Raw genomic sequence first — 19,902 nt, forward strand, 5'->3', positions numbered from 1 at the left:
CCAATCCGAGGCAATAAAGCTGTCAAGGCAGCAAATAAATACACTGTACCATCAAGTCGTCTGTGACTCAGAAATACTGCTTGGCTCCATCGCCCTCTGTTGCCACACCTGGTTGAGGTCAGCTAACCTCCCACAAGTGACTAGAGCCCATATCGAAGACCTGCCCTTTGATGTCCAAGGATTGTTTAATGTGAAAACTGACAATGCATTAGACTCGGTCCAGAAGACCCATACTATGGTGCCTTGTATGCATTTTATGCCCCAACAGCCATCCAGACAATGGTGCTGCTTCCAATGTTCCACCACCGGATATCCACCCCAACAACCAGGGCCATTGCTACAGCACTGCTCTCAACCGGTAGTATTGGGAAAATATTTCTCAACTTCAAAGTCACGCAGCTATTGCTGCAAGCCTGACAGCAGAAATAAGCAGCATCTTTGTCTTAGCCCCCTTCATTTGTGTTACTCGACTTGTCCTCCTATCTTCAGAGCTCTCCACTTATCATCTGACCTGGCACAGCATCACATCAGCCTCCTGGGTTCTTTCCATTGTATGGAGGGGCTACAGGATCGAGTTCAATACCCTCCCTCCATTCAGTACTATGAAGGTCATGGCCTCATCCCCCATTCTCCACCAGGAGGTTGATGCTCTTCTTGGGAAGGGAGTCATCGTACCTGTCCCACATTCACATCTCTGTGATAGGTTCTACTCAAAGTACTTCACGGTACTAAAGAAAGATGGAGGGCTCCAGCCAGTTCTGGACCTCTGAGAACTCAGCCTCTACATCTCACCCAGGAAGTTCTGCATGGTCTTTCTGGCATCTGTCCTCCCTCTCCTCTCCTGAGAAGATTGGTTTGCCTCTGTTGAGCTCAAGGATGTATATTTTCATATCGCCATAATGGAGTTGCACCAATGTTACCTCCGCTTTGCCATCAGTGCTGACGCCTACTAGTTCTGGGTGCTGTCTTTCGGCCTCGCCACCTCTCTGAGAGTATTCACCAAGTGCATGGTGGTGGTCTGTTCCCATCTTTGGATGCAAGGTGTTGTCAAGGTGTACCTGTACATCGACAACTGGTTGACATAGAACCACCTTCTTTGGTGGATAGAGGTGAACAGTAGTTGTGTACCAGAACAAGTTGAGGGGTACAAGATCGCTCCCACCCCTTGCTTTAACGCTGGAAATTTCCACTGGTGTCTGCCTTATTGAATCAGTCTGGTTGCAACCCATGTTGCTAGCATGGACAGTGCCCTGGCGGACCAGCTCAGCTGGATCTCACTTAGCTCCCATGAGTGGGAGTTATACAGGAGGACTCTGTTTCAGAGTTGGGGCGTGCCACATGTAGATCTATTTGCCATTCAGGACCATGCTGTGTGCTAGGACTTTTGCAGCTGAGTGGGCTGTGGCACAGGACTGTGGGATACTTATTTTCTGAGGTGGATGGGAGCACTGTTCTACCTTTTCTTCCTGATCCCACTGATTACCAGGGTTCTGGCAAAGATTGGGATGGACGGTACCGAATGCATCCTCAAAACTCCTTGGTGGTTGTGCCAACCGTAGTTCACCCTGCTGCTCAGGGTGGCGCAAGGTCAGTACCATCGTCTCCCATTGCACCCATCCCTTCTCACCAGGGAGAATGGCCAGATCCACACCTGGACCTAGCAACCCTCCGCGTAATGGCGTGGAAGATTGGGTAACAGACTGGATCAGTCCCAGCATCGATACAAAGAATTCTTGATGCTGCTCTTAAGCCCTCCACACAGTGTTTGTACGTGAGGAAATAGACTGCTCTTTCCACCTTTGCACACTCTCACGGCTTCCATTCACTTCAGTGCTCACTGCACTAGATACTTCAATTCCTCCTCTCTCTTCTTAAGAAAGGACTCAAACTGTCATCTCTCAGAGCTTATTTATCAGCTGTCTCTGCTTTTCACCCTCCTGTTGAGGGCATTTCTGTCTTCTCACATCTGACAGCGAAGAGATTTCTGAAAGGGATCAGGAATCTAGGACCTCCAATTTGCTCTACAGTACCGAACTGGAGCCTATCTGTGGTGCTTAAGGCACTTTTATCCAAGAACTTTGAGCCACAGGCAACGACAGATCTGCGCCTCCTTTTGTGGAAGGTGGCATTCTTGGTGGCCATCAGATCTGCATGGCAGGCTAGTGAACTCTGTGCACTCAGAGTACACCAACCCTATCTCACTTTTCACCAAGACAAAAGTCATGCTCAGGCCTGACCCTGCATTCCTGCCTAAGGTTATGTCAGACTTTCATTTGAATCAGGACATTGTTCTGCCTGCTTTCTTTGCCTTCCTGGTTATGCCTTTGGAGTCAACCCTACACTTGCTCAACGCCATGCTTAGGCTTTCTACAAGTCGAGAACTGAGCAGTTTCGACTGTTGCCTTGCTTCTTTGACTGTTATGGTGGCAAGCGCAAAAGCCAGCCTCTCTCGATTCAGTGCTTCACATCCTGGATCGGAAAGACTATCAAGCTGTCATATGAGCTGGTTGGACTCTGTCTGCCTCAGTCTGAGCTCACACTACTTGTGAGGCAGTGACGTTGGTTGCACTCGACAGAGGGGTTGCCATCCCTGAGCTGTGCCTTGTTGCAGCTTGGTCAATACTGTCTACCTTTGTTAGACATTAGCTAGAGTTGACTGTACTTTTGGTCATGTTGTCCTTTCATGTGTTTTGTAGTAGGATACCTACCCATCAACTTGTACGTTAGCTTGCTACTTGCACATATGTGTGATGCCCAGAGACCATGAAGAAGAAACACAGGTTGCTACCTGTATCTGTAGTTCTTTGAATGGTCATCTGTGCATTCACACAACCCACCTGCTGTCCCCTTTGGGTCAGCAATCTTTGGTGTCATACTGGAGTTCGATGTTGGGTACCAAAGGTAGTTCTTCTCAATTCCAAGGCTACAATGTCAGTCTCAAGGAACTGAGGGAATAAGTGGGAACCCGTTAGGGACATTCACACTGGGATGGTGGGGGAAGGGTTCCTGCCAAAACTCCTCAGCTATAGAAGTTCCCTGAATTGAGGCTCTGCACAGGTGCAGAACCCATATGTGTGAATGCACAGATGACCACTCGAAGAACTGCAGTTACAGGTAGCAACCTGTATTTTTCAGAACTGTGAAGTAATGCAAATTGTATATACTTTAAAGAAATAACTGAAGATGTTGTCTTGGTCCTATTTATAGGCAGCAGTGCATTAGCATGGTCCTTCCTTGAGATGTCTGACTGGGCCACAGTAACACATGCCTTAGTTACATCCTGTTTGGATTACTGTAATGCATGCTACGTGGGGCTGCCTCAGAAGAGAGTTCAGAAACTTCAGCTGGTTCAAAAACCTGCTGCCAGACTGCTGACTGGGGCTGGTTACAGGGAGCATAGAACTCCCCTGTTAAAACAGCTTCACTGGCTCCCAGTCTGTTTCCGGGCACAATTCAAAGTGCTGGTCATGTCCTATAAAGTCCTATATGGCTCGGGTCCAGGTTATCTGAAAGACCGTATTCTCCCCTGTGAGCCTACTCGTGCCTGAGATCTTCAGGGGAAGCCCTTCTCGCCGTCCCGCCACCATCACAGGCACGCCTGGTGGGAACGTGGGAGAGGGCCTTCTCGGTGGCTGTCCCAAGGTTCTGGAACTCGCTTCCCAGGGGGCGAGTGGCACCCTCCTTGATAGGTTTTCGCAGGCATGTAACAACTTCTTTGTTCCAGAAAATATGATGGATGGACACTATTTTTCTTGTTGTCTTTTAATGTTTTGATATTTTTACAATTTTAATATTGGTGATTTAATTATATTTTTTAACTTTTGTACACTTGTATTTCTATTTCTATTTATAGGTTTTAATTGTATAAGCTTTAATGTTGTAAAGCCACCTTGAGTCCCAGTATTGGGGAAAAGGTGGGATATAAATATAACAACAACAACAACAATAATATAATTATATCTGGCATGATAGCAACAAATCCCCAAAACTGATAGTGCTACTACAAAAATTTTACAATTCATGTTCTGAAAAACATGTATATTCTCTGTGCAGTATTTTCATGGGCAACAGTATTGTCTTTTTGGCTAATAATCCTGTTCCGATAACCTGAGAATGTTGCTCCATTTTGGGAACAGGATTACCTTCATGTTTACAGAGCAAAGTCCTGAACTGCTGATCGGCAGCTAGATTGGCCAGTCTAGTCCTGAATACTAGGTCCATGAATCACTCCACCTCCCCTGCAGGACTTAGCACCCCCTCCCTGAGTTGGTCGTGGGGAGGACTAAAATTGCTGCCATTGATAGTCTTGTCACCAAATTAAGATGTGGAGTGCATGGTGGGGACCTTGCATGAGGCGCCTATTGATTCCTTTTAATCTGAAAGCAATAAAGGATGGTTGTGTGTTACGTAACTGCTACACAGATCAATTCTATTTCCCCTTCCATTAATCCAAAATAAATTGTTTTTCAGTGCAACTGGCATTTCTCTGAATTCCAGCCATAATCAAAAAGTTGAATAACTGCTCTTAAGGAGCTTTATTTCAAGATCCAAATCTAACATTTCATAATGATTTGCCTGATTTTATATGTTTCAGTTAGAAAATCTGGCACTTTGAGAAGTAATCTGTGGGTTGGATCTAGACTTTCATACTTAGAGTAGAGTTTGTTGTTGTTCAGTCATTCAGTCGTGTTCGACTCTTCGTGACCCCATGGACCATAGTACGCCAGGCCTTCCTGTCCTGCGCTCTCTCCCAGAGCATGCTCAAGTCCATATTCATTGCATCAGTGATGCTATCTAGCCATCTCATCCTCCGCCGTCCCCTTCTCCTTTTGCCTTCAGTCTTTCCCAGCATCAGGGTCTTTTCCAGAGAGTTTTCTCTTCGCATTAGGTGGCCAAAATATTGGAGCTTCAGCTTCAGCATCTGTCCTTCCAATGAGCACTCAGGGTTGATTTCCTTCAGGATGGACTGATTTGACCTCCTTGCAGTCCAGGGGACTTGTAAGAGTCTTCTCCAGCACCACAGTTCAAAAGCATCAATTCTTCGGTGCTCAGCCTTCTTTATAGTCCAGCTCTCACAGCCATACGGTACTACTGGGAAAACCATAGCTTTGATTATGCACACCTTTGTCGGCAAGGTGATGTCTCTGCTTCTGACTATGCTGTCTAGGTTTGCCATAGCTTTCCTCCCAAGGAGCAAGCGTCTTTTAATTTCATGGCTACAGTCACCGTCTGCGGTGATCTTGGAGCCCAAGAAAATAAAATCTGTCAGTGCTTCCATTTCTTCCCCTTCCATATGCCAGGAAGTGATGGGGCCAGATGCCATGATCTTCGTTTTTTTTAATGTTGAGTAGAGTTAATTATAACTAATTTGAAGAGAAAACTCTCTGGAAAAGACCCTGATGCTGGGAAAGACTGAAGGCAAAAGGAGAAGGGGACGGCAGAGGATGAGATGGCTAGATAGCATCACCGATGCAATGAATATGAACTTGAGCACGCTCCAGGAGAGAGCGCAGGACAGGAAGGCCTGGCGTGCTATGGTCCATGGGGTCACAAAGAGTTGGACACGACTGAACGACTGAACAACAACAACTGTAAGTATGACTAAGTCTGGATCCAGTCTAATACCAGTAATGATGCCAATAATGCTGCTTGAGGGGGAAGGTTAATTCAGGATGGCATCTTGGGACACCCATACTGTTAGACAATTATACTTCCATACGATATGGTTGGATTTCTTTTTATATTTATTATTTGAGGGATCTCTACATGGCCCTTTAACAGAATTCCCAGGGCAGCATTTACTTACTTACTTACTTTGTTTTTTAGATTTTTATATCCCCTAACTGGCAAATGCTCTTGGGGCAGTTTACAGTCATAAAACCAAACAACACCTTCAAAATCATGAGTTTTTTCTTGTGTCAATCTAACATTTCTGGGAAGAAATCTAATTGTATATCAGGAAATCTGTATTCTAATGGCTAGATATGTTGTAAGTCACTCCAAGTACTTAACGGAAAAACATTGAATAAGTATAAAAATATGATAATTTTGTGCCATAAAAATATTACATGAAAGGAATTGTTAAAACTGTAGTACCTAGTTTACCTGTGCATCTTATTACTTTCAGTAAATTCTAGTATGTTTTTATTTAGCAAGGTGAAGTGAGATTGAAGTGTCTGAAAGCTCTGCAGAGTCTGTATACCAACAGAGAGTTGTTCCCCAAATTGGAGCTATTTACAAATAGATTTAAGGTAAGTGTAAGATTTTTAAGACTGCATAAAAGCTAACCTTGTTTTAAGATCATGTTTATTAACATTAACACAATGTATCATCATGTTTAAATATTTTATAGGATACTTTTGATTGCTGAGATGAGCATGGTTTGAATATTAAAAGGCAATTGCCCTTTTATATGGAGCCTATGTGGCATTGTGCTATGGTGCAGACATGATACTCGAGTTCTTCGAGCAATTTCTTTTGATATAATGACCTTCAGGTGTGTGTGTGTGTGTGTGTGTGTATGTGTGTGTGTGTGTAGTGGTCAGTTGAGATTGTATTTCCTTTTAATTTTTCACTTTTTAAACTACCACTCCTCTGTTCTCCTACCCACTTCCTTATTTTTTTCTCTTATCTTTGTCTCTAACAGGAAAGTGCCTATAGTAGCAAAGCTACCCTTGGCACACTCCACACACACACACACCCGCCATAGCTATAGTTCCAGCAACAGTGCTTATAGTCTTTATCCTACCTGAATGGAACCTTACTGTTCTCCCAGTACCTTTTTTTCTGAATAAAATTTTGACTCCTTCACAACTCCACTCCTATTGAAATAGAATCTTGGCTCCTTAAACTAAAGGCTGTGTGTTCTTTCCTTTTTTTTAACCTAGCGGTCATATACATTAGTAGACTTATAAAGACCAATAAATGATTTCATCTTAAAATATATAGAGGGTTGTTCGTTCTGTACAATCTCCTGCTTAGGGTAGAGGTTGGAGCCCTTTAAACATTAGCCTTATCAAATGAGTCTCTCTTCCCATGATCGACTCTTATGCGGAGTTGGTCATGTTATGCATAACATTTAAATGACCCAACCACATGGGCAGGGGTTGACTGTGCAATTGAACCAGTGAATCATTACCCCCTCACAGAATTGTGCTAATTCCATGATCATGACCAGCCACCCCCTATGTAGTTTCCTACTGATCTTCATACCTGTCACAATCCAGTGGTCCAGAATGCAAGTGTTTTCCTCTCCATCCACTAGGAGATATGACTCTTTACTGGACAAAAGACTTGGCTGGGTTTAGACTAAGGGGCACCTCCCACTTCTTCTAGACCAATATTTCTACTGCTTACCCAGTGGAAGGCTAGAAACTTCTGAGTCTGTTCTGTGTTACCAGGTAGACTGAGGTTTTAAATGTAAAGAAAAAAAGTTGCCACAGACATTGCTTTATATGTTACCTCTAGTTGCCCAGGAGACACTCATAGAAAAGCACATGGCTTGGGTAATGTTAAAAGGGCCCATAGTTTTAAATTAGCAATCTGGAATTAATATCATTCGCAGTTGCATTTATTTCCTGCCTTTCCTCCATGGAGCTCAGAGCAATGTGTTAGCATCCCAAGGGCTGTGTTTAGATGTCAAAGTAAACCATGGTTTATCATGATAGGAATAAGCCTAGCCTCCCCCTGTGCTCTCATGGTCTCCCTCTCCTCTGTGCTTGCATGGTCTACCCTCCCTCCACCCCTACATGATTTTTTTATTAACTGTGGTGTGTTATGTCATCTGAACATGACAAACTGTGGATAATCTTAAATATGGTTTGAAATAAGCCTACTTCAGACTGTGATTTATGAAGCTGGCTTATTTCAACAAAACATAGTTACGCCTAACCACAGTTTCTGATTTGAGCGGCCCACTAAGCTAAGGTTAGTCAAAAACGGCAGGGAAAGCTTCTGATCTCCTCATGGCCGTGGTGGAGGAGAGGGGAGGGGGGAGCTCTCAAGTCCAGGGAGTAAAGTAGGCTTGTTTCCATCTGGTTAAACCATGACTTACTGTGATATCCGAATGCAGCCACTGAGTCTATGTGATAGGGTACACTGAGGCAAAATGATGTTCCCATGGCTCCACAGTGACATAACCACTCACTTTATCACTGAATTTGGATGTTGCATTCTAATTCTTCAAACCATTATTTGAAGGGTTGGAATCATGCTGCAAGCTTGAGAATTTCCTCTTTCCCCCATGTGTGTTCTTTATTTTTGAATTTCCTCATTTGTTCATACAATAGTTTGCCTGATGCAAATGTCTTGACAAACTAGCTAGAACAAATGAAAACTAGAGAGAGGGAAGTATGTGATCCCACAAAGGCCAGGTTTGACATAGTGTTAAACCATAGTTTAGAATTATGGGAATGAGCCTTTTTGAGACTTGGGTGTCATGTGTAATAAAAGGAATGGCTTGTTAGACTAAGTATTCCATTAGTTCAGATGTTCCTTCTGGAAATATGTATATTCTGTCTTTTCAGGATCGCATTGTATCAATGACACTTGATAAGGAATATGATGTTGCTGTAGAAGCCATTCGATTAGTCACACTAATACTTCAGTGAGTATTTTTTAAGGTAGTGCAATTCCCATTGGCTCACTGCCGATGCTCTGCTATAGCTAGCTTTGTGTTATACTGGTTCTCAGATTTTATTTATTCATATTTGATATTATACACTCAAGGCAATGAGCAACATTAAAATGTAATAACCTTGATTAAGAAATGGAGTATGTATTGCAAGCTCACACATTCCTTCTTATCTATCTTCTCTCTCTTGCGTGGTTTCACCGTTCTTTCCATGATTTGCTTTAACTGGTATTATGTCAACCTCAGTTCTAACCAGTACATAAAACCTGTTTCAGACTAGCTATGAGAGTAATCCTGGTTAGTGTTCAATGTGGATAGTACCACTGCCCCAGACAAGGAATGCTTTCTCCAGAAAGGCTTGCCTACCATCTGCTTTTTTGTCATTTTGACACTTGGCAAAGACTTTTATTTTCCCAGACATTTTAATTGGTAGTTTTATCAATATTAGTATCTTTTGTTGCTGTTTTGGTTTCTAAGATTTTATCTCTATTTTATTATTATGTAATTGTTTTTATTATGTTCAGTTACCCACTCTGGAAAAATTTTGGAAGGACAGAATACAAATCTTAAAAAATAAATTGCTCATCTCCTGCTACATCATGGTTAAAGTAAACCATGGAAGGGAGGAAGGAATTTGTGCATTCCTTAATTTCTCCTGTCCTGCACTATTTCCTACCTGTGGGTAGCAGATTGGGCATGTTATGTCTACACTGGACTGTAGTCCACAGTTTCTAGCAAAGAAGGAAAAGAGAAGAGTGGAAACGTTATGGCATGGTTTAGGCCTTTTGGAAAAGTGTACTTCTAAAAGTTGGTTGAAGTACAAGAAACAGCTATGCTTTCCATTCCAGAGTAGGCCTAGGAATCCATTATGCAGTGTGTAAAGTGGGGAAATGGGCTATTGCTATAAAGCTGAGAAAAATCATCTGGTACTCTCTGTGTGGAGTTCACATGCAAGAACCTGAAATAGAATTTGTACATGAATGCATGTTATAATCAAAACAACAATTAGAGATAGTATCTCCTAGTGTTTATGAATTGGAATTATGCTAATGAAAATGTTTCTAATGGAGTCCCACCAGTTTTCCATGCTATGTTTGTCAATTAAAGAGAAGTGTTAAGATAAAATTACTTACTCAGGGACCAAGGGACCATAATAAGCATAATTGCTATGATTTCTGTACACCAATACATACAATTTTCTCCTTCTTTATTGAGGCTTGGCATTAGAAGAACGTACCTCAGGCTCCATCCTAGGCCCTGTTCATACATGGATGCTCATCACTAGATAATTTTAAGGGATGTTTTACATTGGTAAGAGTCACCACAGACAGAGGTTTTATATCCTCTCAAATGAAATACTTTTAAATAGGAAACATTCATGCATTTAGCCACAAGACATCATGTTACATTTATGTCACTTGATTATGTGTGAATCAGCTTTCTAATGTCTCTGATCAGTGACAGCAAGATACTCACTTTCTGAGTTTAGAGGCTACTTCCAGTTAAACTCCACTTCATTATAGATACCAGAAATGCTTTATTCTATAGAACCTTGTTTACTTAGTAAAGTGAACATCAGCTCATTCTGCAAAAGAGCATTGGGCAATGGGTTGGTTCCAGAGTTTGTGTGAGCAGAGTTCCATTCATGGAAATGAATCTGCCCACTAACAGAAGCCATAGGGGACTTCCACTGCAGCCCAGGAAGATCTGCTCCAGAAGGTAGGAGGACCCTCCAGAACATCATGGGAGTTGGTATGGGGGGCTGCAGTGGGGAGGAGGAACTGATGAAAATCGACTTCCCTTTCCTTCTGTTAGTGGAACCCTCAGTTGGATTGAAGGCCTTTCCATTAACAGAAGGACTGTTTCCATGGACAGAAGGGCAACTTTTGGATCCAGCCCAATATACCTGGATTTCCCTGGATTTTCCCTACAAAATAGTCATTTTGCTTAGAATATAATTTTTGGTGTTAATTTTTGGCATGGCATATTTCAGTATCTGATGTTCATGTAACAACCTTGGTTGAAGTCACTGAATTTTGGATGAGGCTTAGTTAGGTTTGTGTATGTTGTTTTAAAGGTAACTTAGGGGAGATGGTAAAGCTGAAGCTGAGTGCTTTTATTCAAATTGTGTATTCTGACTTTCAGTGGAAGTGAAGAAGCTTTGTCCAATGAAGACTGCGAGAATGTTTATCATTTGGTGTATTCTGCACATCGGCCTGTTGCAGTAGCAGCAGGGGAGTTCCTTCACAAAAAGTAAGCCTATCTTCTCTGTCTGAAAAAAATTACAAAATATTGAGGAAAAGCTAGAGGATGACCATGGTGGTCTAATAGCTAAAGCAGCATTTTTAAGATCTTACTTATTCATTGTTTTGATGCTGCTTGTCTTTAGATTATTTTTAAATTTTCTTTTTTGTAGGCCACAGTTAACAGAAAAGTGGCCTTAAAATGTCTAAAATAGATAATATAGCTCCATAATTACATTAGTCTGATATTCTAAGAAGGACTTATGACAACAGTTAGTTTGGAGATGTGACAGATGTCAAAGAGTTGTTTCAAATTTACATAGTAAATTCATATTTTGAATGAAATCTTTGTGTGCCCAGTTACAACTCCCTGATGGATGACTACTGAATATTTAGTCTTGAACCTCCCTTTCAGATGTGGTCTTCATTATATGAGCACAAGGAAACATGTTCTAAACACATCTGCCATGTAACATGTGAAGTGTTATCAAGAATTGTAACCCCAGTTCAGCTAAACATCTAAGGATGTGTAGCCATTCATTATTCCAAAGTTTCTTACTATCATTTGCTTGTGAATTAACAGAACATAACTTGCATACTGATTGCAGGTATTTGTTCAAATATACAGTCTTCAGTATAACAGATCTCTCAGCCGCCATATCCAATCTGTAAAATGAATATATGTATGGCCTGCTTCACAGAGTGGTTATGACAGTGAATGAGAATTGCTGTAAAGAAATTTGCATACTAAATGTGCTATAAAAATAAAGTATTCCTATAATATGCCATTATTTAACAAAACATTATTTTGTTAATGTTAATTTAACGTAATAGCAATTTGCTAAAAATGATTTTAGAACATCCTTTAGATAAACAAATGGTTGTTTAAACAGGTATTTTGTTGATTTTTGCTCATGCATCCTATTAAAATATTTTTATTTTTAAAATTTATTATTACATTTATATCCCACCTTTTTTCCTCCAAGGAACCCAAGGTGGCTTAGATGATCCCCCTCTCTATTTTATCCTCACCGCAACACTGTGAGGTAGGTTAGGTTAGGCTGAGAGTCAGTGACTGGCTCAAAGTCACCCAGTGAGCTTCATAGCTTGAGTGGCACCTAGAACCCGGATCTTCTGAGTCCTAGTCCAACACTCTGACCGCTGCATCACACTGTCTTAAATGTTAGAATTATCTTTCTGTAGCCTAGATTATCTGTATTACATCATCTGTATAATTTGGCTAGATTATTCTTCTTTTCCTTGTACAGGTTCTAAAATATGAAGCAAGAGTGTAAGTTAGTGGGATGAGAGAATATCAATTTGTATTAAGAGCTATTCTTTGACTCTGAAATGGGGGTTGGACTCGATGGTCTTACAGGCCCCTTCCACCCCTACTATTCTATGATATGAAATAGTGAATTGCTCCCCTCCCCGCTTTGATACTGGTGATGCATGCGAGTGTCACATCTGGTGCAAATAATACTGAGTATCATGGTGCAGATAACTCCGTATTATATATTTTGCATGACCCCTAAAAATGTAAGCAATTCCATAATATATGGTTATTTGTCATTTCTGTTAAACTAGTCATCAAAACATTTGCTTGTCTTGTTGTTTTTAGTATATGAATAAAAATGTAAGTTAGGGAATTTGACTAGAGTCACGGTGTTAAAAAAATACTTTCCCCATACAACCAAAACATTAAAATATGAAAACAAAGATATGGAGTTGATGGAAGAGAAGTTCATAATCCTTTGATACTTTGTTACTTTCTTTGTTACAGCTATAGACAGTTCTGTAGCAGCACTTAATAAAGCTTTTCTTCTACAGATTGAGAACAGTGGCATGCTTCCTAATTAAAATGTTAGTGGTTATATCTCATTTGCAAGTTCCTTCATCCATTCAAAAGAATCTCATAATGCAAATGTTTTTCCATAGATGAGGTAATCACGCAATCAGTCCCTCTCAGCCACAATAGGAACACAAGATCCTCACTTCTGCTGCAGCAGAGGATATGACAGTACACCTCTGTCCAAATGCCATTAAAAATATTTTTAATCCTTAGTGCCCATAACCTTGGGAGCCCCCCAACAATGGATGCCTAAGCTCCTGCCAGTTTCCCTTCCCTTTTACTTTGAACTCTCTAAAGGAACAAAGACATTGTCAGTGGCTCTTGAAAACCATATCCTACATACTCCATCTGAAACACCAAGCCTTTGAGGGTAACTGAATTCCCTGAAGTTGCACATTGTTTTAACTGTTTTATTGTTTTAGATTTTCTAATTAGTATTAGCTTGTTTAATGGTTTAATATGCTTTTAGCTGTTTAAATGATTTATTGTTTTATACTATTTAAATTGATTTTATCTGTACACCGCCCTGTGATCTTAATTAATTTATTTTTATTAGATTTATTAGCCACCCATCTCACCGGCTACCTGGCCACTCTAGGCAGCATACAATACTAATAACACGAAATACAACAAATTTACATAATCAACTGGACAAAAGAACACTGCTCTAAAAAATCTAACCCACCCAAAATGCCTGCCTGAACTGCCAGGTTTTTAAAGCCCAGCGGAAGCTTATCAAAGAGTGGAGGTCACTAGGTGGAGGGAATTCCACAGAGTGGGGACCACCACAGAAAAGGCCCTCTCCCTAGTCCTCACCAGCCTAGCTGTCCTGGATGATGGGACAGACAGAAGGCCTACTAAGGCTGATCTTATTGAATGGCATCCCTAGTGTTTTGGAAGCTCTTTTTAAGACAGAATAGTCGATAACCTTATGGGGTTTTAAAGGTCAATGCCAACACCTTGAATTGGGCCTGGAAAACAACTGGTAACCAGTGCAACTCCTTCAGCGCTGGAGTGATGTGGTCTTGCCGACGGCTGCCTTTAATCAGGCAGGCCGCTTCTGCACCAGCTGCAACTTCCGAGCCATCTTCAAGGGCAACCCCACATAGAGAGCATTACAGTAGTCAAGGTGAGAGGAGACCAGGGCATGAACTCCTGATGGGAGCAGATAGTTAGGGAGATAGGGGCACAGCCACCATATCAGATGGAGCTGGTACAGCGCTGCCTGGCTCTCGGCTGACACCTAAGCCTCCATGGACATCTGGGAGTCTAAAATGACCCCCAGACTGTGGACCTGGTCCTTCAGGGGTATTCGCACCCCTAACCCAGGTCAACATCCCCCAACCTCCCCTTATAACCCACAAAAAGTTATTTGGTTTTGTCGGGGTTCATTTTCAGCTTAGTCCTTCCCATCCAGCCACTCACTGACTCCAGACACTTGGACAGGGTTTCTACATCCTCCCTTGGTGAGGATTTAAATGAGAGGCAGAGTTGCGTGTCATCTGCATATTGGTGACACTGCACCCCAAACTTCCTGATGATAGCCCCCAGTGGCTTCATATAGATGTTAAATAACATCGGGGAGAGAATAGAACCCTGTGACACCCCACAAGTGAGCAGCCAAGGGTCTGAAGTCTCCTCCCCCAGAGCTACCCTCTGGTACCTGCCAGAGAGGAAGGAATGGAACCACCGTAATAAAGGGTCCCCTATGCCCAACCCCTCCAGGTGTTCCAGGAGGATACCATGGTCAATGGTACCAAAAGCCGCTGAGAGATCAAGGAGAACAAGGAAGGAGCATTCGTCCCTATCCAGAGCCTTCCCCATATCATCCACCAAGGCGACCAAGGCCATTTCTGTCCCATGCCCAGGCCTGAAGCCCAATTGAAATGGATCCAGATAATTGGCTTCTTCCAAGTGTGCCTGCAACCGCAAAGCTACCACCCACTCAATCACCTTGCCCCAAAACAGCAGATTCGAGACCGAGCAAAAGTTGTTCAAGTCTTGGGGATCCAAGGAGGACTCCTTTAACAGTGGTCTTATCACCACCTCCTTGAGGGCTGATGGCATCATTCCCTCCTCAAGGAAGGCATTCAGTACCGCCTTGATCCCCTCCCTGAGTCTCTCCCTGCAGCTCATAATGAGCCAAGATGGGCATGGATCAAGTAAGCAGGTGGTTGGTCTTAAAGATGAAAGCACCTTGTCCACTTCCTCAGGAGGAAGAAGGTGGAACCGATCCCACACAACCAGTCTGCCACTGGCTGCCCCTCATTCACTAACTAGCCATAGCGCAGGGAATAGCACTCCTGATCTGGTCGATTTTATCGGCAAAGGTGCTTTGCAAACTCATCACAGGAGGCCTTAGAATGCTCCATTGGTTCCAGAACAACTGGACCGACCAGGTTCCATACCATTTGGAACAGCATCCTGGGATAGCACTCTGCAGACGCGATAGAGGCAGCATAAAAAAAAAATTGCCGCTGTTATTGCCATGTGGTAGTCTGAAGCTACAGTTCTAACCTGTGTCCGATCGTCTTCGGAGCGAGATTTCCGCCACCGGCGCTCTAGCCGTCTCACCTCCCCCTTCAGAGCTCACAACCATATGGTGAACCATGGTGTAGTCTGAGCTCTGTTCAGGGGGAGAGGGTGTTTCGGAGCCACACAGTCTAATGCCCCAGTGATTGCAGCATTCCAGCCATCCACCAGGGTCTCGACCAAGGGGCTGTTTGCGTGCTCCAAAGAATCCCCAAGCGCAGTCAGGAATCCATTTGGATCCATAAGATGCCTGGGGTGGACCATCTTAATGGGTCCTCCACCCCTTTGGAGGGTTGTGGAACCAAGAAGTCCTACCCCACCAAGTAGTGATCTGACCATGACAAGGGGGTGGTGGATATATCCCCAATTTCCAGGTCATTCCCTACCTCTCCAGAAACAAACACAAGGTCTAGCGCCTGACCGGTTACATGGTGGGCCCAGTTGGAATAGGGTGCAGCTCCCAGGAAGTCATGGTCTCCGTGAATTCCTGAGGCGCCCCCATGAGGATGGCCTCCGAATGTATATTCTTCTCTGCCATCTTGACCTACCACCAACCTTTTAATTCCTTCTCTTTATAGAAGGCATGTTATTAAATTGTTCACAACCTTCTCCCATTTGATTGCTATGCACAACCCATCTGTGTTCTGAATCTGGTGTTGCTACAACTGACCTCTCTTAAAATCTTCACCAAGCTCCTGTTTCTCTGTTTCGCTAGCCCTCTCTAAGTTATGTTTTGTAAAGATTTCTTTATGAGCAGCTAGCAGCCCCAGCCTAATACGATTCTCCACCATATGTGGTCTTACACAAACTAAAATTATATGTAGATACACGAAGGCTCTGGTTTGGGTGGTACTTTCCTAATCCATTTGTTTGATTGGACTAAGTCAGTATGGAAGAATTTTATATGTACATATAAAGCTGAGCCAGAACACGTGATAACATAAAAGGCACTATCTTCTGTTTCTAGATTGTTCAGTCGGCATGACCCTCAAGCAGAAGAAGCACTAGCCAAGAGGAGAGGACGGAACAGTCCAAATGGGAACCTTATTAGGATGCTGGTTCTTTTCTTTCTTGAAAGTGAGGTAAAATTATGCTTTAAGTTCTTACATAAGGTGTTCAATTTTAATAACCTCTTTCTGTTCAGATTATATCTTATGCTCTTGTTACTAATTCCAAAAGATGTTCCAGTCCTCTTGCTTATTTAGTTCCAACTCTGTTGCCAATAGAAATAAGTTACATACAGAATTTTCATGAGCACTAGGCGGAGTTGTAAGTCTGGTTTGGTTTCATTATAAAATACCACAAGATACCAAGGCTTCAAAAACCACAGAAAAAGATTTTGTCTTTAACCAGAATATGCTGGGAATGTAAAGTTTTATTTCTTTTGACAAAACACTGCAGCTCTTAGATCAGCATGTGGTCAAAGAAACGTATGTGCTACATAAACGTTCTGTTGAATTTTGCATGACTGAAATTTCTTATGCAGGGCATGTTGAAATAAACCAACCCAACACAGGTGCGCAAATTTGGATGCCCAGTATTGAATGCAATAGGATGAAGAAGCCAAATATTGAGTGAGCATAGCACTGTAGTGGTGGTATCCGTAACCTTCAAATACTCCAAATCATTCATATATGTATAACCCTATTGCAAAAGATAGCAAGAGAACTCTGTGTAAATTAGAGTTTATAGATTTGAGCTCTGTGCCTTTGTGTAAAACACTTTAGGTAACACAGGGGCATTCTGGCACAAAGAAGAAATAGAAGAAATGGACTCCCTTTAGAATGATAAAAACTAATAGCCAAGTTTCTCTAGCATCGATTGGAATTTGCAAGTTCCTCACTAAAACATCATTTTTTCTCCTTTAATTTTTTAATCATCCAGCCAGCAGAATTCTGTGTAGCTGAAAGCTTGCTCACTGCATTATGAACATTGGGTTTTTTCTAAGGTGATATTTTACAATCCCTGAATTTTGTTCTAATGGACTGACATGGCTGTTTTTGGTCTGTTAATTAAAAAAATGACTTTGAAACTGAATATACTATTTAAGTACCTTGTAGTCCCATTTATTGTACTACAGTATGGCAAATTGTATCATCGTAATTACACTACATTAAATGCTTGTTTAATTGACTGCAGAATCAGATGAATGTTTTAGGTAACTGTTGAATCTACATAATTTTGTGGTGGGGATATATTCTTTCTATTAAAAGTGGTAAGATTAAGTTGCCTGAGGACAAATCATCCTAATGCCTCACAGAGTCATGGTTCATAACATGTTTAGTAAACACATACAAATATTTTAAGAGTTGTCTTGGGATGGGATTCCAGCTCCAGAATAAAACTGTCAAATGTTCTGTACAAATGCAGTACAAACACGTCTCATCTGTTCCTTGGCCTTCTGCATAAAGGATAATTGCAGCGAGTTAAAATGACTCCCTAAGGGTTGAGTCAGTAGGTGAACACCACATACATCAAACTGGAGTACTGTACTTTTTCCAGAAAACTGAGGCAAGCAGAACACAGGAATTGTGATATAAATCTGCAGATATTCAACTCACCCATATATCTGCAATACTGTTGCGAAACTGATCAAGAACAAACTCTGCATCACTGAATATGAGAGCTGCAGTTGTTTACCCACCAGCTCTGAACTCTAGAAAGAAAGAGTGCACAAGAAGCAATAGTGTAGCCAGCATACAAGAGTTTGTCTCACCATTTCACACAAGTTGTGAAGAGATATTGAATAAAGGAACCATCATGAGCACATGGGTGCTCACAAAACAAGTCAGGCAGCTTCCAAGCCCATGCATTTATAAATACACACATACTACTACCAGCACTCTTCCACCATCCTGCAAAGTTTTAAAAAATAAAATAAACCCCATAAAACAACTCCCACAAATAACCAGCTTAAGGGCTGCAGGCAACTTCGTGGCAGCCAGGAAAGATTAAGAAATTATTTATATCTTTCCATTAGCAGTAAGAGCTGTTCAGCACTGCCCTGTTTGTGGTGTCCTTTGCAAGGCTGTAGTCGCTGTGATGCAGGCTTCTGCTTGTGTCACAACAACTGCAGTGTGGGATAAAACTGGGCTGTCCTTATATGCTAATCATTGTATCATTTGTATTTTTACATAATACTGGTGAATATTGAATAGTATTATGCCTACAAGTAATGTCTGTGAAACCCTTCTATTAAGTGATTACATATTATTTCTAGTTGCATGAACATGCAGCTTACTTGGTGGACAGTTTATGGGAGAGCTCTCAAGAATTGTTAAAAGACTGGGAATGCATGACAGAATTGCTGCTGGAAGAACCTGTCCAAGGCGAAGAAGGTACTTGTCCACATTTATTAGATTTATGAAATCACTATGTCAAAATCTGGCACTAGCTTCCCCAGAGTCCCATCACCTTCTGAGCTCAACGGAGCCCCTGGATGAGGCACAGTTTGCAAGGTTCTTTCCTTCCAAGTGAAAAATTGTGGGGGTACGTGATGGGGGGGTCCCTTTTCTCTGCCCTCCTTTCCCCATTCCTGACATCCTTGCAGATTCCCATTTGCTTAGCCTAATTCTGATCCTAGTGGCATATGAAGTTAATTAAACTATGGTGAGGAAACTTTAAAATGAATAATATTCCAGTCTAAATGGTTAGGAAACTTGAAAACGAATAAAGGATTAGCTTGTTTGTATTAAATTTACACATTGATCTTTAACAGATAGCAAATAGTAAAGTGCTGGACAACATGTTACAGTGCTGTAATGAAATACAATAAAAATGAAATATAATAAAACCAGCCAAACAGACAAGGCAGTTTGTATTAATTGAAACGCTAATCCTAGGTGTATTCCATGGTATTACTATTGACTTAAAAAAACAGATTTCAGAAGACATGTCACCTGTTCTGGTCCCTGCTTCTAATGGCTTCTGAAATGCCAGTTCATTTCCAAGCCCATTTCAAAGTGCTGGTTTTGACCTATGAAGCTCTTCATGGCTTGCAACCTCAGTATCTGAAGGAACGCCTCTTCCTATATGTGCCTAACCTGTGCCTTAAGATCATCTGTGAAGGACCTCCTTAAGTGCCCCTTTGTTCTGAAGCTCATAGGGTGGCTTCTAGAGAGGAGGACCTTCTTGGTGGGGTGCCACCCAGTTATGGTAGTTATGAAATACTCTCCCCAAGAAAATTAACTTGGCACCAACATTTGTCTCCTTTCCATTGCAAGGTCAAGACTTTTTATTGTTGTCCCAGGCCTTTTGATTTTTGCTATTTTAATCCCTATTACATGGTGGTTTTAACTCTTGTTTTATTTTGGGGCTCATTTTAGCTCTGTATTTTTACTTTATTCTGTTGGGTTGGCTTTGTGTTGTATTTTTATCTTATTGGCTTTTGTGTATGCTCCTGTATTTTTATGGTGTTGGTTTTACTGTTGTGTTCTTAGGTCTTTATATTGATTACTGTTTAATTTTTTAATTGTATAGTGCCTAGAGAACCTGTTTTATAGGTGTCTTATAAACATAATAAATCAGTAAATCAATCCTAGCTTGTAAGCCTTGAAATATGCATATTTAATTATACAAATGTTTATGTAACACTATTGTTTATGCTTAGCAAGTGTGTAATGTTGCCCCACTCTTTGTGATTT

The 19,902-nt window shown here is 41.7% G+C and overlaps 1 protein-coding gene across 2 annotated transcripts in view; it reads left to right on the top strand.

The window, feature by feature from the left end:
• The window catches only part of STAG1 (STAG1 cohesin complex component), a 206,531-nt gene that overhangs the window by 149,616 nt on the left and 37,013 nt on the right, over positions 1 to 19,902 (top strand). For both annotated transcript variants that reach the window (XM_084846851.1, XM_084846852.1), the window contains exons 11-15: positions 6,153 to 6,251; positions 8,526 to 8,605; positions 10,778 to 10,885; positions 16,227 to 16,341; positions 18,480 to 18,597. In XM_084846851.1, the coding sequence (XP_084702977.1) occupies positions 6,153 to 6,251; positions 8,526 to 8,605; positions 10,778 to 10,885; positions 16,227 to 16,341; positions 18,480 to 18,597 (520 nt within the window). The remainder of the gene's footprint in view (positions 1 to 6,152; positions 6,252 to 8,525; positions 8,606 to 10,777; positions 10,886 to 16,226; positions 16,342 to 18,479; positions 18,598 to 19,902) is intronic.

Source organism: Heloderma suspectum, chromosome 3 (assembly GCF_057233095.1).
Source record: "Heloderma suspectum isolate Gila_16-S chromosome 3, 16-S_ref, whole genome shotgun sequence".
In the NCBI taxonomy this organism is placed as follows: Eukaryota; Metazoa; Chordata; class Lepidosauria; order Squamata; family Helodermatidae; genus Heloderma; species Heloderma suspectum.